General features: G+C 59.0%; 3 protein-coding genes across 13 annotated transcripts; all 3 read left to right on the top strand.

The window, feature by feature from the left end:
* The first annotated feature begins 9,057 nt into the window (after positions 1-9,057).
* Positions 9,058-11,302, top strand: ZNF580 (zinc finger protein 580). 3 transcript variants are annotated; one of them, XM_060652688.2, is made up of 2 exons: positions 9,058-9,351; positions 10,357-11,302. In XM_060652688.2, the coding sequence occupies exon 2, from the start codon at positions 10,369-10,371 to the stop codon at positions 10,885-10,887; it is 519 nt and encodes a 172-aa protein (XP_060508671.1). In that variant the 5' UTR covers positions 9,058-9,351; positions 10,357-10,368; the 3' UTR covers positions 10,888-11,302. The 3 variants fall into 3 exon arrangements, with proteins under 3 accessions (XP_060508671.1, XP_060508673.1, XP_060508670.1); XM_060652690.2 differs by lacking the exon at positions 9,058-9,351 and adding an exon at positions 9,450-9,581; XM_060652687.3 differs by lacking the exon at positions 9,058-9,351 and adding an exon at positions 9,598-10,258.
* Positions 11,303-11,398: 96 nt separating this feature from the next.
* On the top strand, positions 11,399-14,248 carry ZNF581 (zinc finger protein 581). Its single transcript, XM_060652685.3, has 2 exons — positions 11,399-11,628; positions 12,423-14,248. Exon 2 carries the CDS (start codon positions 12,442-12,444, stop codon positions 13,039-13,041), a length of 600 nt encoding a protein of 199 aa, XP_060508668.1. The 5' UTR covers positions 11,399-11,628; positions 12,423-12,441; the 3' UTR covers positions 13,042-14,248.
* A 101-nt stretch (positions 14,249-14,349) lies between these two features.
* CCDC106 (coiled-coil domain containing 106) lies at positions 14,350-19,094 on the top strand. 9 transcript variants are annotated; one of them, XM_060652649.3, is made up of 6 exons: positions 14,350-14,581; positions 15,928-16,003; positions 16,151-16,258; positions 16,353-16,529; positions 17,608-17,820; positions 18,197-19,094. In XM_060652649.3, the coding sequence occupies exons 2-6, from the start codon at positions 15,973-15,975 to the stop codon at positions 18,511-18,513; spliced, it is 846 nt and encodes a 281-aa protein (XP_060508632.1). In that variant the 5' UTR covers positions 14,350-14,581; positions 15,928-15,972; the 3' UTR covers positions 18,514-19,094. The 9 variants fall into 9 exon arrangements, with proteins under 9 accessions (XP_060508632.1, XP_060508637.1, XP_060508628.1 ...); XM_060652654.3 differs by lacking the exon at positions 14,350-14,581 and adding an exon at positions 15,085-15,271 and having other exon boundaries at positions 16,355-16,529; positions 17,714-17,820; XM_060652645.3 differs by lacking the exon at positions 14,350-14,581 and adding an exon at positions 15,085-15,271.
* Positions 19,095-19,870: the final 776 nt, after the last annotated feature.

Raw genomic sequence — 19,870 nt, 5'->3', positions numbered from 1 at the left:
TGGTTTTTCCTTGCCAACACCCACAGCTGGCATGTATTTGGCCAGGATCCACCTCTCTGCGTCACACTCAGGGAACTCTTTCCCGGAGGAAGCTCCCATTTACAATCTGAACTTTCTAGTTTCACCCCTTGTACCTCTCAGGGGCCATGGAACAATTTCCCTAGAATGAACATAATGGGATGAGAAATTGTATGGACTCCCAACTTTGAGTTGCCATCCCAGCTCTGGCGTCCACTTGCTGTGTGACCAACATTTCACTTAACCTCTCTGGGCTTCAGTGTTCTCTGCAAAACGGTAGGGCTGAGTTTGAGACACTAAAGGACCTTTGAAATTCCAGTCTCCCCTACATAAGATCCATTAGTGATGCTTTCAGTGTCCTGATTGTCATCCGTAACTGCTTCCACGTGCTTAGGTCGCTTGGGGGGGGGGGGGGGGAGGGGGGCGGGGGCGGGGGGAGGGGGGCGGGGGCGGTGACAGGTTCAATGTTTTGGTCTTTGTCGCCCCCACGAGGCCCACGAGAGCGCCTTGCTGCAGCAGGTGCCCAATAAAAATAAGATTTGTCGCCTCTAAAGGGAACGAAGGGACGGACTACTTCGATCTGGTTTGCTCACTTTTATCCCCAGAAGCTGACATGAGGAGACACTTGACAAATATTTGGTGAGCGATTGATCGAACAAAAGGCGTTTGGAACCTTTCCTTGGAGGGCGTGTGTTTCCGCCCAGACGGTTTTCATGTGAACACCGCTCCCCTCCTTTCCGGTCTGAGTCGATGGCTCCATGCTCCTAAAAGACTCAGTTGGGCCGCCTCCCGAGAACCTGGGAGCACCCCTCTCCCTTCCCCGGAGCAGGGGCCCCAAAGCATAAGGACACCGGTAGGAATCGGTTGATAGATGCAGGAGGCCCGTGTGAGTCCTGGCAGCGCGGAGAAGTGGTACAGTTAGCCTAGCGTTTGGCGCACAGAGGGCCACGGAAAACCCCCCCAGCCCCTTGTCAAGATGGGGGGTTTAAGGACTAGAGGATGGAGGATGACATGGGTAAGCCAAGACTGGGGGGATGCAGAGAAGGTCTTTGGTCACCACAACCCTTAGCTTAATTCTCCGTGCCTTCACTTAATGCAGTTTTTCCTCCTTTAGCTTCTCCTCTGGATTCAGTGATGCCCATGGCTTTGTTTTCATCGCGGAGGCTTATGTCCTCAACCAGTACCCTGAGTTTGCACCCCCCCCCTCCTCCTCCTCCTCCACACCCTTCTCCCCTCTCTCCAGGCTTTCAGGCTCGTTTCCTGCTCTGAGTCAAGGCCAGTACCTGTTCAGTGACCAGAAGGACATACCATACACCTACATATACACAGTAGGAGTGGAGAAGCCTGATGACAGCCTGGAAGTAAGGGAGCTGACTCCCACCTGGTTTTCAGCTATCCTAAGTGCCTGCAGGTTTTCAAGAATGCTCTCTGTCTCCAGGCTCATGGCCTCTTCCTCTTGGGTGTCTGGAACTTCATCTGTGAGGCTCCTGGCAAGGTCTTCAAGTAATCAGGCTTCCTATAAGTGTTCCTTCTGCCGCTGGTGGTTCAGGATTACTAGGGAGCAGGCGAAGCACATCCTGGTGCATTAGGGGAAGCTGAGTCTCTATTATTGACAGGGACAGAAAACTGATGCCTTTGTCTTCAAATTTTTAATTAAATCCTAGTCAGTGAACATACAGTGCAATCTTGGTTTCAGGAGTAGAATTTAGTGATTCATCACTTACATACAACACCCAGTGCTCATCCCAACAAGTGCCCTCCTTAATGCCCATCACCCATCTAACCCATCCCCCCCCACCCTCAATTTGTTCCCTATTGTTAAGAGTCTCTTGTGGTTTGTTTCCCTTTCTCTTCTCCCCACCCCTCTCATATGCTCATCTGTATTTTCTTAAATTCCACATATGAGTGAAGTCATATGGTATTTGTCTTTCTCTGAGTTATTTCACTTGGCATAATACACTCTAGCTCCAGTCATGTCATTGCAAATGGCAAGATTTCAATCTTTTTTTTTTGTTTTATGTTTATTTATTTTGAGAGAGAGAAAGAGAGAGCACGAGCCGGAGAGGGACAGAGAGAGGGAGAGAGAATCCCAAGCGAGCTCTGGGCTGATAGTACAGAGCCCAAGTGGGGCTTGATCTCATGAACCATGAGATCATGACTTGAGCTGAAATCAAGAGCCGGATGCTTAGCCAGTTGAGCCATCGAGGTGCCCCTCACTTTTTTTTTTTTTTTTTGATGGCTGAGTAATATTCTGTTGTGTGTATATATGTATGTATGTATATACATACATACATACATACATACATATATACACATACATATATACACACCAAATCTTTTCTCGTCCTCCAACAGTGGGTATACGGACTCTCCCCATAGCTTGGGTATTGTTGATAATGCTGCTATAAATATCGGGGTGCATGTGCCCCTTCACATGTGTATTTCTGTGTTCTTTGGGTAAATACCTAGTAGTGCAGTTGCCAGGTCATAGGGTAGCTCTATTTTTAATTTTTTGAGGAACATCCATACTGTTTTCCAGAGTAGCTGCACCAATTTGCATTCCCACCAATAGTGTTAGAGGGTTCCCTCTCTCCGCATCCTTGCCAACACCTGTTGTTTCCTGAGTTGTTAATTTTAGTCATTCTGACAGGTGTGAGGTGGTATCTCAGTGTGGTTTTGATTTGTATTTCCTTGATGATGCGTGATGTTGAGCATCTTTCATGTGTCTGTTAGCCATCTGGATGTCTTCTTTGGAAAAGTGCCTATTCATGTCTTCTGCCCATTTCTTCACTGGATTATCTGTTTTTTGGGTGTTGAGTTTGATACATTCTTTATAGATTTTGGATACTAACCTTTTACCAAATATGTCATTTGCAAATATCTTTCTCCCATTCCATAGGCTGCCTTTTAGTTTTGATGATTGTTTCTTAAAACTGATGTCTTCAGTGAGCAGTGTGCCGGGAATCTTTCCCCAGCTCTTCCACATCCAGCTTGAGAGATGTCAGTTGCAGAGCTTGGCTCTGGCATCTCTAATAGAAAGGGCAGCATCCTTTTCTGGGTTGTTCTATCCCAAACTGAATGATCTCCAACCTTGAGGTGTGCTGGCCGTCTATAGGTAGTGAAAGCAGGAGAAATAATGAAAAAGATGCTTTCACCTCGTAAGGTGATGAATGATCTTCTTTTTCCCATAGGCCTCACCCAAGAGGGAGGGACCCTGGGTTTTAACTCTGTACCGGGTGCGATTTATGACAGGGGAGTTCACTCTCTGGCTTCAATAATCCCTCTGTAAATCACCAATGAATTCTCTACTCCCTGTCCTCAACCAGATGGTAATGTTTTGCCAAATCTGTTAGGACATCTATTTTATTGTCTTGGTCTTTGTTTCTTCCTCTCAGTTTTGAAACTGGGAAAGTCCTGGGACCCATCCCAAACCAGAGCAAGTGGGTCACCTATTCTGTCCTCACTTGTGCCCCCACACCCAAGGAGTCATTTACTTATTGATTTCCATGAGGTACTCCCCACATGTCTTGTGGCTGTAGGAAGCAGCTCAGGATGCAAAGGGAGATGGGCCAAGTCCCCCCAGGGTTCTGGTGTGCTTGCAAACCTGTAAGAATGCACTCCACGCCACCAGCACATGTCTCACGCTCGGTATTCTGGCCTTAAGTGTGTGGCCCCTGTGTAAAGACCTTCAAGCACTCCAGCAACCTCTGCCAGCACTGACTCACCCAGCTGGGGTGGGACTGCAGGCCCCCTCTGCCCACCCCTGACCTTCCCAGGAGGTGGCCCAGCAGATCCGGGAGTATTCCTCAGGGAAGGGCTTCCCTGCTGGCTGTGCGGGTGGAGGCCCAGAGTTCAGGTGTGCTCTAGATCTGGGGGTCGTTTGCCTCCAGCGCTCCAGACCTATGGAGGAGCTGGCATTACCCTAACTGGCCCTGAGAAGCGTGTGACCAGGGCCAGTGACGACCTCTCTCCGGCCTTGGTTTTACCAGCTGCACAGGGGGAATACTATTTTCTTACCGTGTGAGGTGTTAAGTGTCAAGGCCTGGGTTTCCTCAGCCGCCGCGGGGCATGAATAATTCCGGCCCTCGGTCTTTGCTGTGCGTCAACAGAGACACTAACACCCCTTTTCTCAGGCCGTTTCCCACTGCGCCGCCGGAACCGTTGTTTGGGGAGATCATTTCCGGTCGGGGCGGATTTCCGGGGCGCCATCCGGCCACATGTCGGCGGGAGCGGGCCCGGCGCTGCTGGCGCGTCACCCCCCGCGCGGCGGGCAGTTTTGGGGGGGGGCCCCCGGAGCTCGTCCCACCGTGCGGGGCGCCGGGCGGTGCCGAGGAACCTGTGGGGCACCGGGTGGCGCGCGGCCGGGCTCGGGGCGCCGGGCCCGGGGCCGCGGGCCGCACAGGCTCAGAGGCGGTGAGTTGCGAAGGGAGAACTCTCCGAACTCCGTCCGTCCTGCCCCAGGTTCGGCGCCCTGAGGTCGGCCTGCCCCGGCTCTCCTCGGGGTGGCCCCCGCCGCTCAGCGGGTTCTCTCCTCTTCCTGCGCCCCCGGCGGCCTCGGACCCTCTCGGACCGCCGGGGTGCGCCCTACGCGAGCACAGGGAGGAGCCCCCCAAGCCAGAGCCCAGGCCCCGCCAGCGTGATCCGGCTCTTCCAGAGCTGCGCGCACCCGAGGAGCCACGGCGCGTCAGAGCCTTCGTCGCGCACCCGCTCGGGCGGCGTCGCGCTCGCTCGCCCGGCTCTGTCGGCTCTGTCCGCGAGTGTGAAGGATGCCCGGCAGCCGGCCCCGTACGTCCGGGACGACTAGGCCGGAAGGAACTTCCGGGACGGTGGAGAGGCCACGGAGGCTCCATAGCACCTCTTGTTTTTGGTACAGATGGTAGAGGCTTGCTGTGTGACCTGAGCCTGAGTTTCCAAATTCCTGAAATACGGAATGGCTTGTGGCCCCCAGCCAGCTCTGGTCAGGGGTGACAGGCGGGAGCCTCTTGTTGGATCCCGGACTCCGCCACAACCCCCCTTTGTCGCCTGGGATCGATCACTGTCCCGCTCAGGAACTCAGTTTCCCAATCTGTAAATGGGATGGAAGTCTCATAGGCGAGCTACAAGTGTGAGGTACCGTTCAAAGGCAGCACGTACTGCTCCATTCCTTATTTGTGGCAACTCATGGGGCCTGCTGAGACAGGCTCAAATCAGTGTGAATTTTGAGTCTTCTTAAGTTGCTGGGGTCGGGCTGGAACCCAAATGGTGTAGGGACATTTCCTTTGTGGGTGTGAGTTCTTGGCCAGAGAGCTTTCTTAGGCACACCTCCCTCTGCTTGGGAGGTTGGAAGCATCCTGGAACTCATCGTTGCAGCCCACACTGTTGACTACACCAGGGTAGGATGGCTGGGCCAAGGCTCGGAGCAGTGGGTCGGGGCAGGAGATGTGGCATTGTTAGGATCCTGCCCAATGGAGCGGTGAGGGTTTGGGCGACTTAACGGTCTTGGGGCGTGGGACAGAGTGGCCCCAATGGCAGTGAGCCTTGGAAATTGAGAAGCCTTGTGAGGGAGGGTGTGGGGACCTGGGATGGGGTGCCGAGAGGAGGGCAGGAAGCCTGGTGAGTGGATTGCTAAGACCCAAATTGGCCCAGAGGCACAGGCTCGGCAGTCACTTTATTCCTAAAGGGGAGAAGGGCTTGTCGCGAGGGAATGAAAGATAATGTGGAATGGATGGTAGACGTTGAGAAGAGATTGGTCCAGGAACAGCTCCTGCAGGAGGCAGGGCTCAGACTGTAGGCTGGGGAGGGAAGTGGGGATGCTGGACACTGGGTGTGAGTGCCGGCTCTGTCACTTGGGCTGGAGACCTGATGTAAGCCTCTTGCCCTTCCTGAGGCTCAGTGGAGGGTCTGCCTGACCGGATTACTAAGAGGATTTAGCAAGGCCGCATATGTGCTGTGTGAATGGAAGTTTGGGGACACGAGGAATCGGTTGCAGATGAAGTGGGAGAGATTGCTGAGCGCCAGGGATTTACTTGCTAGCAGAAGGGGGGTGAAAATGCCAGACAGTCAGCACCAGCAGAGACACAACGTTCCAAAATGTGAAGCGTGGACCAAGAATGGTTCGGTGCGGCTGACTGGTCAGGGTGGCTGGGGCACACGGGGAGAGGCCTGGAATGCCGGGTGGAGCCAGGGAAGGTCCCGAGCAGACGAGGTATAAGAAGTCTCCTGGAGCTGACAAGCAGGGCGTATAGGAGGTCAGGACGCACAGGATTCTGGAAGACCGAGGAGGAGGCTGCCAGCAGAGGGAAGGGGAAGAGTTCTAGGTCAAGAAAACACATGAGCCTTTGCACCGGGAGCCACAAAAGTTCGGGGTCTGGTCGGAGGGCTGCGAGGTGCTGTGTGCGGTTGGAGCTCTGGAGGGTGAGGTGAGGCGGCTGGGCCACTTCATGAAGGGCCTCAAATGCCAGCGTGAGGGATGTGGTCACACAAGTTTGACCTCAAACACAGCAAAGCTTCCATGAAGAAATATCTGAGCAGAGACCAGAAAGGGTCCATCCTCGTGGGGGGCTAAAAATAACACTCCAGAGAGAAAGAACAGCAAACAAAGGTCCTGGACATGGGAGAGGCTGGGGGCTGCACTGTGCTTGATGGGTTTCCGGGTTTTCTGAGTGCAGTGAGGGGGCTTTAAATCAGGGGATGACATGATTCTGTAGGTTTAAAGACTATATATTGTTGCACTATTGCCATAAAAAGAGGGTGCTGGAGGAGGCAGAGGGTGGGTGGGGGGCTTTCACTGTAAGCAGGGGGCAAACTGGTTTGCAGTGCTGTAGTGGTGGTGGTGGTGGTGGGGAGGTGTGAACTCCTTGCAGACAATGGTCATGAGCTCTGACTGGTGGAGTCAGGCAGAAGCAGGAACTGTCCTGAGGACAGTATGAACCCAGGCCAATCACATGATCTTGCCCAGCTTCAGTTACCCCATCTATGAAAGGCATCTTCACAACCCCTACCTCGTAGGTCTGCTCTGAGGATGCAGTACACTTAGCAAAGGCCAGCGCCGCAGTCCTGGTTCAGTAAATGTTGGTCATTGTCATTTCCAGGGATGGGCGTGGGGTGGGGTGGTGCGGTTCTCATGGACGCAGGTACTATATGGGTCTAAAACTCAGAAAGGCGATCTGGGCAGGAGACTCATTGGGTGGTTGTCTGTGTAGACCAGAATCAGTGTTGCCCTGGGGGACATTTGGCATGTCTGCCCTTACAAGAGGGGGGTGGGAATGAGGGAGGGGACTACTGGCTTTTGGAGGGCAGAGGCCAGGCATGTTGGCCTGCAATGCAGAAGACAGCCCCTGACACCAAAGGATGATCCAGCCCCCAAATATCAGTAGTGTTGAGAAACTCTGGTGTAGATAGACAGTGTTGTTGCCCTTTGAACCAGGCATGCCCTCAGTTCAGGGTCTCCACTGTCCCTACTGCCTGGCTCCTTGTGAAATCACAAGGGGAAGAATCTCCAGGACAGCGCTGTCCCCTAGAAACAGAATGTGAGCCACATTAAAAATCGTGAAAAGAAACAGGTGAGATCAATTTTAATAACATACCTTACTTAAACCAGTATGTCCAAAGTATTCTCATGTCCAAATGTAATCAATATAAAAGTCATTTGTGCAAGAGTTGATAATCTTTTCTTTTGGAACTAGGTCTTCAGAATTTGTTGGGTGCCTTGCATTTATTTACAGCACACCTCAATTCAGCCCGGACACTTGTCAAGCCTCCAAAAGCTATGTGTCGCAGGTGGCTGCTGTTTTGGACAGCACAGTTCTAGAGGGTCTTTAATTTTAGCCTAATATCACAAATGTTGGGGCATTTGGGGGTTTCTGGAAGGTTTTCTGAAGAATACTTTCTCAGTTCCAGCTTATTGCCACACCTAGACATTTTTTTTTTTCCAAGTGTGCCTGGCATTATGAATTTGTGTGTACATTTTCTGGCTTCTTAAATGTTGCCCCCAGTAAAACACTGAAAAGTAGCATGTGGTCCAAACCGAATACTACTGTGAGTCCTTTCTGGCCCTCTGGTCTCCAGTTTCCAACTGGTTGAGGGTAGCTCAGGGGCTGCCCCATACTAGGCAGCCACTAGCCACGTGTGGTTATTTAGATGTAAATTAAGAGAAATACCATTTAAAATTCAGGTCTTCAGCCACAATGGCCACACCAAGGGCACAGTAGCTCCACTCGTCTAGTGTCTGTCCCATTGGGCAGCGCGAAGGTCAGGAATTTCTTTTTTGATAGCTCTGCCGCTTCCCACCTCCCTCAGGTCCTGCTGGGCACAGCAATAACACCCCTTTCTCCACTGTGCCCTACCCCGCCCTGCTGTTGCTGTCCCCTGTCTCCCGCACCGCTTCCCTGCTCTTTGACAATTCCCTGCATAACTGTAGGACGAGCTGTGGGTGCCCCACATGCAGCTATCGTGCCACCACATGAAGCTCCAGATGCGGCCTGTGCTGCCTGGCCCCTCTCCGTGGCGACGCGCACATGCACCGGGGCCCTGCAGCCCGGCCTCGGTTTCCCCCTTGGCACCACGCTTTGTTAAGGCGCCATCAATCCTCAACTTCCCTTCAACTTGACGTGAAGAGCCACCTTTCTCCAACTCCACATTCAGCAACTTCTGGCCTTCTGGCTCTCGGTTTCCCCATCTGCCCAGTGGGGAATGCCCCAGCTCCTCATCTCTGTCACTGGTGACATCTGGTCTTCTGTGGGCCTCGGTTTCCCCCATTTGCTGGGTGGGAGAGTAGTGGCTTGTGCCACATTCTGATGGCTGGCCTCTGGACCTCGGTCTCCCCGTTTACCCGATGGACAGAAACCCCCTCCTTCCACTCCCTGCATCACCGGGCCGGGGGCGCAGGCGGGACGGCCCAGTGGCAACAGGACAGACCTGGGCGCGCCCCTTCCTTCAGGGACATCGGGCAAAGACAGACCGCCTAGACGGTTTATGAGTTGATCTCTGTCGCAGCAGCCGGACAGTTCCTGTCGGGTGCGGAGGGGAGCCGGGGCAGGGGCGGGGCTGTCTCCGTGGAGCCCGCGCCCTCCGCCCGCAGCCGCGGGGCTCACGGCAAGCGGGCCGTGGGAGCCGCCGGCTCACGGCCAGCGGAACCTTCGTTGCGGCGTGCGCGTTTCCGGAGGGTGCCCTTTTCCAGGGACGCCGCCGCCCCTCGCGCCCCCGCGCCCGCGCCCCCCGCGCCCGCGTCCCCGGCGCCGCCGGCCCGGAGCTCCCGGAAGTCTCGGTCCCGCCGCCGCCGGCACTCGCGAGGGGAAGCCCGGGCCGCCCGGGACCTCGGCCCGCTCCTCCGGTCCCGAGAGGCCGCCGCATCGGGTACGGGGGCCGGGACGGAGGGAGGAGCCTGGCTCCGGGACGGCGCGAGGCTGGGGGAGGGGCAGGCGCGCCGGGGGTGGGGTGGAGTGGGGGTGGGGCGCGGCCGGGAAGGAGCCCGGGGCGGGGGGACCGGAGGGAGAGAGGGGCCCCGAGGGTGCGGCGACGAGGGGGACGGAGGGCCTGGGCGCTGGGGCTACAGAGGAGCGGGCTGCAGGGATGGAGTAACAGAGGTGCCAGATGCTCACGGAGAGGAGGGGGAAGGGGGCTCGGGGGCCCAGGTCAGAGCAGCGGGGAGTAGGAGGAGGCCCTGAAGGGTAAAGACAGAACAAACAAGGATGGGGCGTGGGGGTGGGGGGTTAGATGGTAGCAGGGTTCAGGGTGTGGGGCGCACAGGAGGCAGGCGGTCGAGGCGTCCTAGGGATGTGTACACAAACTGCAGACAATGGGTTAGGCAGGGGTGAGGGCGTTGAGACTTGGGGGTGGGGGGGATTAAGTGCAGGACCGTAGAGAAGCCCAGAGTGGAAGGCTGGGAACTGTGTTAGTGGCGTTCTGGACCCGCACCAAGAAAGGGAGCGAAGCGAGGCCACGGGCGTGTCCAGAGGTGGGCAGGCCTTCCAGGGACCCTGGTGCCCCCACCTGGGCCTGGGAAGAGGAGAGAGGACCCGTTAGAAATAAAAGAGGCCACGGAGGTGTGAAGACAGGAGGCCGACTTGGAGACCCGCAGGCTGTGGGGGAGTTGCGGGGAAGGCAAGGGGCGGGATGGAGGCCTCTGGTGCGGCTCGGGGGCTGAGAGGAAGCTGCAGGAGGAGAGAGGCAGGGATGTGCCCGGCCCAGTTGGAGGTGTGCTGGAAGCGGCTTGATGGAACACGCGGTCTGGCCTAGAGTCGGTTTCTGTTTTGCAGGAGAGGTAGGTCAGTGGTGCAGAGGGCATGACAAGCAGTAATAATGGGGACACTTCCTCCAGGAAGCGGCGATTTTAATTTCTCTCCCCTCCACTGCTCCCAGCTGACACCCCAGATGCTGCTGCTGCCGCCTCGGCCGCCCCACCCTCGGTCCTCCTCCCCAGAGGCCATGGACCCACCGCCCCCCAAGGCTCCCCCTTTCCCCAAGACGGAAGGCCCTTCCTCCACTCCATCCTCGGCGGCAGGGCCCCGACCCCCGCGGCTCGGCCGCCACCTGCTCATCGACGCCAACGGGGTCCCCTACACTTACACGGTGCAGCTGGAGGAGGAGCCCCGGGGCCCGCCCCAGCGCGAGGCGGCGCCGGGAGAACCCGGCCCGCGCAAGGGCTACAGCTGCCCGGAGTGCGCTCGTGTCTTTGCCAGCCCTCTGCGGCTGCAGAGCCACCGCGTGTCGCACTCGGACCTCAAGCCCTTCACGTGTGGCGCCTGCGGCAAGGCCTTCAAGCGCTCCAGCCACCTGTCGCGGCACCGCGCCACGCACCGCGCGCGCGCAGGCCCGCCGCACACCTGCCCGCTGTGCCCGCGCCGCTTCCAGGACGCCGCCGAGCTGGCGCAGCACGTGCGCCTGCACTGAGGCCCCGACCCGGGCCCCCGGGCCTCGCGAGCCACACAGCGTCGCTCCCACACACGCTCCCTGCCTCTCTGAGGTTACTGCCTTACCCTGGGCCTCAGTTTCTCCATCTGTCCAAGGGGAGAAAAACCTTTCCTTCCTTACCTTCCTGTCTAGCTGTGTGATGTAGACCAAGTCGTTGACCCTCCCTGGGCCTGGGAGCCAGCCTCTGAGCTGGGTTCCGGCCCAGCTGTGCTGTGTGAGCCTCTGCAAGTGACGCGACCTCTCTGAGGCTTGGGCTTCCGCTCCTCCGAGGCGGTGAACGGTTGTCTGCGCGGAAGATTTGACAAAAGAGCACGGCGCGGTCTGGCTCGTTTCTGTATATCCCCCTTCCCACCCACAACCCTCACCCCTTACTCAATAAACATTCCACACTCCACTTTAGGGCTTTTATTTGCGCGTGTGTGTGTGGAGGGGCGGCGGATGGGCGGCAGGGTGGGAGGGGGCGGCCCGGACCGTTAGCACCCGGGAACCTTCCTCTCGGCGTGTGTTTCTGGCCGGATCCGTTTCCCGAAGGCCCCAGGCGCCCCGCCCCCACCTTCCTCCCCTGGACCCTCTTCTCTGGGCCCCGGTCCTCTCTCCTGTTACCGGTGCTACCAGCTCCCGGGGGACACCCAGAGGCTCCCGCCCCGCCATCACTTGCGACCACGGGGGTAGCCCGGGGCCGTTCCGGAGTCGCCCGGACCCGAGAAGCTGCTGCACCGGGTACGGGGGCCGGGAGGCGGGAGGGAGCAGGGAGCGGGCCGCGGAGAGGGGCGGGGCCAGGAGCGGGGACCTGTGCGCCGAACGGGGCGGGGCCGCCGCGGGGGCTCGGGAGGGCATGGCCGCGAGCTCGCCGAGAAAGGCTCGGAGGCCGGGGCGGGCCGGGGGTGGAGCCCTAGAGAGCGCTAGGATCTAGAGAGAACCTGGGCGGGGGGGGTGGGGGGGGGGCAGGCAGTGGATGGGCGTGGACTGGAGAGAATCTGCCGGTAGCCGAGCTAGGAAGGGAGGGGGGCTCAGGGGTGTCCAGGGAGGTTGTTGGACGGTGGGTCAGGACCTGGGGGCCTTAGAGCTTAGGCGAATACAGAATGGGTAGAAAACACTCCTGGGCGGAGTGATAGGATGGGCTAACACCCAGACCTGGGTCAGGAGCGTAGAGAAGGAGAGACCTGCAGGTCTACGGGGTGGGGGGTGGGGGGGAGTAGAGAAGCCCTGCGGGTGGCCGGAGTAGAGGGGCACCTAGTGACCGGAGGAGGGTACGACTAGGGGAGTTAGAGCGAGGACCTGCTTGTGCCTGTGTTTACAGTGGGTGATGGAACAGGACAGAAGAGCCTTTCCTACGACGGAGACGGTAGAAGGTTCACAGAAGGTCGTAGAGTCCAGGGCAGAAAGACTGGAGAAGTGACGGAGGCTGGGGGGTGCAGAAGTTCTGGGCAGGGCACACAGAAGGTGAAGGAACGGAGCTGGTGCCCCTGAGCTTCCCTCGTCTGTGTTATCTCATCCTCTCTCCTGTCCCCCAGGCCTCAGCCACCCCTCCGGATGCTGGTGTTGCCTTCGCCCCCCTGCCCGCAGCCCCTGGCGCTTCCCTCCGCAGAGGCCATGGAGGCCCCTCCTTCTCGGACAGGCAGGTCCCCAGAGCCCGGACCTTCCTCCTCCACAGGACCTCCCCAGCCTTCCTCCCCTCCGAGGAGGCCCAACCACTACCTGCTTATTGACACCCAGGGCATCCCGTACACCGTGCTGGTGGACCAGGAGTCTGAGAGAGAGCCCGGGGCAGATGGGGCTTCAGCTCAGAAAAAGTGCTACAGCTGCCCCGTGTGCTCCCGGGTCTTCGAGTACATGTCATACCTGCAGCGACACAGCATCACCCACTCGGAGGTGAAGCCCTTCGAGTGTGACACCTGTGGGAAGGCATTCAAGCGGGCCAGCCACCTGGCTCGGCACCACTCCATTCACCGGGCTGGTGGCGGGCGACCCCATGGCTGCCCGCTCTGCCCTCGACGCTTCCGTGAGGCTGGTGAGCTGGCCCAGCACAGCCGGGTCCACTCGGGGGAGCGCCCGTTTCAGTGCCCACACTGCCCGCGCCGATTTATGGAGCAGAACACCCTGCAGAAGCACACTCGGTGGAAGCACCCATGAGCCGGGCTGCCGGGTACCCCAGGTGCCATGGGGTTCTGGGGGGAGCCCGGACTCTTGTGGCCCTCAGACACGTGGCCAGTGCGGAAGGCTGGGTTGCAGCCCTGGACACAGACACAGACACACTTCCTGCAAAGGCCAAGCCCTGCCTGAAGGAGGAGCCCCTGAGTAGCTTTTGGATACTTTGGAGATAAAGGTGGAAAGGAGACCTTACCTTCCTAGGGTGGAGCCCTCCAGCCTCAGGCTGAGCCTGACCAGGTGCCCAGGAGACAGTGCTATGTGTGAAAATCCTCCAGCCTGAAAATCGTGGTTGGGAGCCATCAAGCATCTGCATCAGCTTCCTGATGCCCCCTTGTTGATGCTGGGGGAAGGGGCCCCAGACCTGCCTCGCAACCCCCAGGCAGGACTTGAGACTGGACACCCAATAAACACCTTTCCCATTTTGAGCACTTGAGATTTGTTTTTGGGCACAGCGGTTTGGCCTGCCTGCTGCCCAGCAGGGAGACTCAGCAAGTGCCTGGCCCACCTCTTCTTGGGCAGAAAAACAAATCGGCCATGTCTACTCTCCGGAGAGGGAAGGAGCTTCCCACTGCCTGACCTCAAATAACACTAACAGCGCCCCGGATCTTGAGCGTCGCCTGTGGCCAGGTGCTGGGCTGAGCATTTCACCTGGGTCATCCCAAGTGCATCCGCACAGTGCTTGGCTTGGCTGGCTGGGGATGGGAAGGTTGGCCTTCTGCACTGGGATCAGTCCTAGCTTGACCCCTCACAACGGGTGTCATCTAGGTAGAGTGTTGTTAAACCTTTTTTTCCTTAAAGCTAGGATCTCTTGTAAGAAACACATTTTATATGGCAACCCAGTAAACATACACAAAATATATGTGCAACAAAAGTTCAGCAGTACTTAAATCTCTGCCACATGCAATTAACTTTTTTCCTTTTTGCTAATTCCATTCTACTATATTGAATTCCCTGCCCATGAACCTGTAGTTTGCAAAATACCTATCTAGGGCAGGTAACTCCCCCTGGACATTTTGACCTAGGCTACAGTTTATCTATGATGTGAAGCAGGTAGGAGAGGAGTGTGGCCACAGCTTTCTAAATGGTGCAGACCTTTAAATTCTCCTTCTGCAAGGTTACAGCCCTGGTCTCATAGAGCTGGCCAAAATTCCAGTAGCAAAAAAAAAAAAAAAGAAAAAGAAAATGAAAAGTCCAGTAGCAACTGGTGACTGGGAGGAGAGGCTGGGAGCCGAATAAACATCTGCCTTCTTAATGAATTTTCTTTGCGCGTCTGTTTTGTGCCAGGCACTGTGCTGGGCCTCATTTCTTCTTCCGACCTCTTTTTGGGTGGAAGAACAAATTAGCCATCTCCACTCCCCAGAGAGGGAAAGAGCCTCCCACTGTCTGACCTCAAATAACACTAACAGCGCCCCGCTGTTGGGCCTAGACTATGGCCAGGCCCTGGGCTGAGGGTTTTGCCAGCACCCTATCAGTACATCCTCACAACGAACCTAAAAGGGATCATAATCTCCCCACTTTGCAGGTGAGTAAACTGAGTGGGGTTTGGGGGAGGAGCGGCCAAGATTGGGTGGGAATGTTCCAAAACCAGCTCGTAATCACTACTACAGTGCTAGTGGTGGTGGTGTTCCAGATCCCCGCCACCCTCCCCCCTCCTCCCCCCCCTCCTCCCGGCCTGGGAACCGTGTGGTCGGGCTGTAATGGTGGTGCACACACGGTGGGAGAAGTGGCGGGCTAGGGGATCCATATGGCCAGTTCCCAGGGTTTCGTTTAAAAGGATTCTCCCGGCGCTTCAACTTTCCTGGTTGTCTCCTTCCCTTTCCCGGGCCCCACTCCGTGCTTCGCCATCCACTCCGGGGACCCCCGGAGCCTGCTGCTCTCCAGGAATTGGGAGTTTCTTGACGTTCCCTGCCCGGGCTTCGCGGAGGGCGGGGTAGCGCGACAAGGGGCCGTCGCGCAAGTGCAGCCCGGACCTTTGCCGCAAACGGCGGGCCTCACCTGGGGCCGGAGACTCCCGCAGAAGCGGACCGAGCGAGCGCCGGCGTCCCTGCCCGCCCCTCCGACTCGCCACCCCGCCCCTACACTCGGGGCCTCTGCCGCCCCGCCCGCGGCGGGTGGGCGCTTCCCTCCACTCCCCGCGACACTTTGCAGACGCTCCCCGGCGCCGGGCATGGGCGCCGCCGCCGTCGGTCCCCTGGCCGGATTCCGCGCGCGGGTGGGTGAGCGCGAGGCCTGGCCCCTCCGACCCCGGGCACCTGCGGGCGGGGGGATGGTGGCCACATCAGCACCCGCGGCCTAGCGCATCTCCCGCTGGGACCCCCTGGCAACATCGCTCCCCCTCCCACCCGGGGGACAAAGGGCGGGGGCGGGGGCGCATCCCCACGCGTGACCTTCCCCCGCACTGCGCACGCGCCCCGCCCCCTCCACCACGGGGGAGGGGCCCTGTTCGCCCACACGAGTGCGGGGGAGGGGCGTGGGAAGGCGCTCGCGTGGGCCGGACCCCCACCCTATGCCTGGAAGTTGGGGCACGGTCTCCTCCCCCCCGCACCTCTCGCCTCTTTTGGCCCCGAGGTGACCCGTGATGAGGGTCCCACCCATTCAGGCCAGGATGTGTCCGCTCTGTCGACCCCGCGGGGAACCCACTCCTCCTTCCCTCAGTAGCCCGGGGTCTGGGTCCCCAGCCCCCTCATTCCCTGGGAGCCCTGGAGTTTGAAACCCCGGGTGTCCCCGCTCGGTCCTGAGGGTATGGGTCCCCTCCTCCCTCAGACCCAGGAGTCCCAGCCTTCAGCACCCCCATTTCCCCAGCCCTAAGGAGTTGGGCCCCACCTCCCGCGGGATGTCCCTCCATCTGTGGCTGCCGTTTCTGTCCAGTGCCCCTGAGGCGCTTAGCTGCCCGGGTCCGCCGGAGGTCGCGCCATGAATGACCGAAACAGCCGGAGGAGGACACGTGAGGAAGCTGGGACCCTGCCCCGACCCTGGTCCCACTGCTGCCCTACCCATCCCTGCCCTTTCCTCCCCAGGGCTGCTGTGGTTGGGGGCTGGTCCGAGGCGCCTGGGGCCTTCCCTGGGGTGACCCCTGGCCTCTCCCCTCCAGTGAAGAAAGACGATGAGGCCTTCGAGATCTCCATCCCCTTCGATGAGACGCCCCACCTAGACCCACAGATCTTTTACAGTCTGAGCCCCTCTCGGGGAAACTTCGAGGGTGAGCTGGGGGGCAGGCTCGGAGGGACCCCAGGCAGCTGGGGTGCAGGGCCCTTGAGGCCTGGGGTGTGACCAAGCCTCCCCGCTGTCCCTAGAGCCTCCGGAAGCCGCGTCCCCAACTGTGGCCCTGATGAATGGGGTCAGGGCCCAGCTGCATATGGCCCTGGAAAGGAACTCCTGGCTACAGAAACGCATCGAGGACCTGGAGGAAGAGAGGGATTTCTTGCGTTGTCAGCTGGACAAATTTATCTCCTCTGCCCGCATGGATGCAGGTGAGGTGCCTGATGATCTAGTCCCTTGTCCCATCCCCAGGCCCTGACACCCAGCTCCGGCCCTTCCTGGGGATCTGGGACCCTCCTCACCTACACCCTTCCTTTTGGTGGCCCAGTGGGGAGCTGGCATCGTTATCTCCTCCTTACTTCGTGGTGGTCTCCAGGACCCCAAGCCCAGCTTCCTTCATGCTCGATTCCTGCTTCTGCTGATGGGCAAGACCCTGTGGCCATCCCTTGCCCCAGATAGTCGGGGCTTTCCTTTCCCAAAATTTAGCTCCTATTTTTGGAGAGGACAACTTCTGTTCCCTTCCTCATGATGTTCAGCTCCTGACTGGCTTCCTCGCAGGACCCCGCATTCCCCTGTGATTCACACCTGACACTTTGGGCAAGGGGTCTGTTCCCCCCCTCCCCCCCCCCCCAACACCTGTGTTATTGAGGATCTCTCTGGTTGGAACTCCCTGTGGCCTGGGTTGCTGATGGGAACCTATCTAGGATGTTTGGCCCAAGGGCCTCTGGATTTTCTTGGTGAGAACCCCAATACCGGATGTCCCCCCAGCCCACCTTGTGGCGGTGGCCCCTGCATCAGAGCCTCAGATGCTCACACTGTCCAGGTGAAGGTGGGTGCCTGACTTTCCCAGCGCACTAGACCCAGAGCCTGGGATTTCTCTCAGGGCCTGAAACCTCTTCCCCAGCCAGGGTCTTGCTTCTTGGATTTCTAGAGTCTACTCTTCCGGAGGTCCCACAGAGACTCTCCTGAGGTCCTGTCTTGGTCTTCTCAGTTCCTCCTCCAGACTTCTTGCTGTCAAGTTGGAGTCAGAGGAGCATGAACCCATGCCCCACTCAAGATCTCTGCCCCCAAATCCAACCGCCTGCTCTGTACTCAGCCATCTTGGTGGAGACTGCAACATCTATATGCACTGTCTCTGTGGGGATTCCAGCCCTGGTTGAGGCCCCCCCTCTCCTGTGGACCTGTGTGTGGTGTGACATCTGTCTCCACCTTGCAGATGGACTTCCTGCCTCCTCTCCCCTGTTCTGGAAGTTCATGTGTATGTGTCCCTCTCTCTCTACCTCTCTCCAGAGGACCACTGCCGGGTGAAGCCTGGGCCCAGGCGGGCTGAAGGGGATGGCCGGGGTGGGGCTGGGGGTGAGGCCTCAGACCCTGAGTCTGCGGCCTCCTCGCTCAGCGGAGCATCTGAAGAAGGCAGTGCTGTGGAGAGGAAGAGGCAGAAGCAGAAGGGAAGTGCTGGCCGGAGGCGCTTCGGGAAGCCCAAGGCCCGGGAGAGGCAGCGGGGTGAGCAAGGAGCAGGGATGGGGGGAAGGGGCCTGCTGTGATGCCCCGGGAGGCCCTCCCTTCTCCCCTAGCCTGGTTGTCCCAGCCTGCCCGTGGGGTCCTGCTCTGCAGTCCCTCCTCACAGGCTTTGCCTCCTGGGGTCACCCTGCCCTGAGCCTCAGGCTTCTCATCAGTGACATGGGGAGGGGAGAAGGCTCCTCCTTTTCCCCTGGTGCCACTGTCTCACCATGGCTCCCAGCTGCTCCTCGTCCTGATTCCCATTTTGTTCTGTAGTTCTTCCTGTATTGGGCTCCCCACCTGCCCTTGCCCCATCTGCCTCCTGTGTCCACCTCTGTCCCTCTCATGTCTGTCTCTGTGCCCCGGCCCGGCCCTGCAGTAAAGGATGCAGACGGTGTCCTTTGCCGATACAAGAAGATCCTGGGCACCTTCCAGAAGCTGAAGAGCATGTCTCGGGCCTTCGAGCACCACCGAGTAGATCGCAACACGGTGGCGCTGACCACACCCATCGCAGAGCTTCTCATCGTAGCCCCCGAGAAGCTGGCCGAGGTGGGCGAGTTCGACCCCTCCAAGGAGCGCCTGCTCGAGTACTCGCGCCGCTGCTTCCTGGCCCTGGACGACGAAACCCTTAAGAAGGTGCAGGCCCTCAAGAAGAGCAAGCTGCTGCTTCCCATCACCTACCGCTTCAAGCGGTGATTCTGCCCCACCTGGCCCGGGACACGCCCTTCGGCCCCCACGTCCCTCCCTCCTCTGCCCCTCGTGGCAGTGGCAAGCGTGTGCATGAGTGGTGTGCTCCTCCAGACGGCCTGGGGGGTGGGCGGCGTGTTTCTGCGTGCGCCTCCCCTCGTCCTGCAGATCCCCACTCCTGCCCCGGGTCCCTTGTATATAGATCTGACTCCCTCCTTGCCTCTCACGTTCCTAGCATCCTCCCCTTCCTCTGCATCCCCTGGGGAGGAGTTCCAGTTAGCCAGTCTCCCAAGAGCTACTGCCCAGGGGGTCGGTGTCTGCGCTTTCCTGAACGTGGGCACTCCTCCCCCGTGAGCTGCACCGTCCTGCCCTCACCGGGCCCTTCCTCGTGGAGGAGGGGGTGGGAGGACTGCGAGACTCTCTGCGGGGCCGGGCCCTGTACATACCCCGTGTCAACCCTCAGCCCCGAGGAGAGGCTGGCCCACTCTGCCAGGAGCTCCCCATCCGCATCCCGGACTGCCCCGAGTCTACGTGAGAAAGAATTATTCAGAGAATTTAAATTAAAGAGAGAAGATAAAATTTGGAATAAAGGAGGCCCGGTCTCTTCTTGGAGGGGGTGGCCGTTGCCTCGGAGACCGTGACGGGGGCTCCGGGGAGCTACGAGGAGCGGGCGGTCAGGCAGGAACCCGGAGGTTGGGGAGACAGGGTGTAATTAGCACCCCCGGAGGGAGGGCCGGGAGGAGCAAAAGCAGCTGTGCCCCGGGGAACTTGGAGGGGCAGAGCTCGGGAAGGGAGGCGTCAACACCACCCGCGGGCCTATCTCGACTAGAGGCGCTGGGGCAGGAGACGTGGACTCAACGACCGCTGGCAGGAGCGACCGCGGAAGGGGGAAACTGCACATCCGGGCGGAGGCTCCTGCGTCCGCCCGCCAGGAGGCGGTAGTTAGAGTACTGCCTTCCGGAAGTGCCCCCTACGTTGCCTGCTGCGCCTGCGCTGCGGGAGGGGGCAAGTGCGCTGACGCGGTTGCCACAGCAACCAGGAGCGAGCGGCTTTGCTTAACGGTCTGGAGTTCGGTACCCTTCCCGGAGGAAGGGAAAGCCTCGCGCACGCGTGCTAGGGGCTCTGGAACCCACTTGCCTCCCGGAACAGTGAGAAACCTCGCCTCAGTCTGATCTCTACGCAGGCGCAGAAGGCCATCTCGCTCCCCTCCTCTTCCACCTGCGCAGGCGCACAAAGCCGCGCTGGCAACCTCCGCAGCGGCCGCGCGCACCCTTCACCTCGCTGGCAGCTTTTGTCTCGCGCAACCTTCTGAGGCCCTCCGCGAGATCGGTCCTTCTTTTCCTCCACTCTCCCCACCCGGAGAGCC

This window comes from Panthera onca, chromosome E2 (assembly GCF_046562875.1).
Source record: "Panthera onca isolate mPanOnc1 chromosome E2, mPanOnc1 haplotype 2, whole genome shotgun sequence".
In the NCBI taxonomy this organism is placed as follows: Eukaryota; Metazoa; Chordata; class Mammalia; order Carnivora; family Felidae; genus Panthera; species Panthera onca.
Note: the sequence above shows the minus strand (reverse complement) of the source record. Positions and strands in the feature narration are given on the sequence as shown.

Excerpts from the sequence above, each read along its gene's own strand:
- CCDC106 (XM_060652649.3), top strand. The coding sequence starts at position 15,973 with ATGAATGACCGAAACAGCCGGAGGAGGACAC. Across the intron at positions 16,259-16,352 it reads CTCTCGGGGAAACTTCGAGG|AGCCTCCGGAAGCCGCGTCC; the intron begins GTGAGCTGGGGG and ends CGCTGTCCCTAG. Across the intron at positions 16,530-17,607 it reads CTCTGCCCGCATGGATGCAG|AGGACCACTGCCGGGTGAAG; the intron begins GTGAGGTGCCTG and ends ACCTCTCTCCAG.
- ZNF580 (XM_060652687.3), top strand. The coding sequence starts at position 10,211 with ATGGAACACGCGGTCTGGCCTAGAGTCGGTTTCTGTTTTGCAGGAGAG. Across the intron at positions 10,259-10,356 it reads GTTTCTGTTTTGCAGGAGAG|CTGACACCCCAGATGCTGCT; the intron begins GTAGGTCAGTGG and ends CACTGCTCCCAG.
- ZNF581 (XM_060652685.3), top strand. The coding sequence starts at position 12,442 with ATGCTGGTGTTGCCTTCGCCCCCCTGCCCGCAGCCCCTGGCGCTTCCC.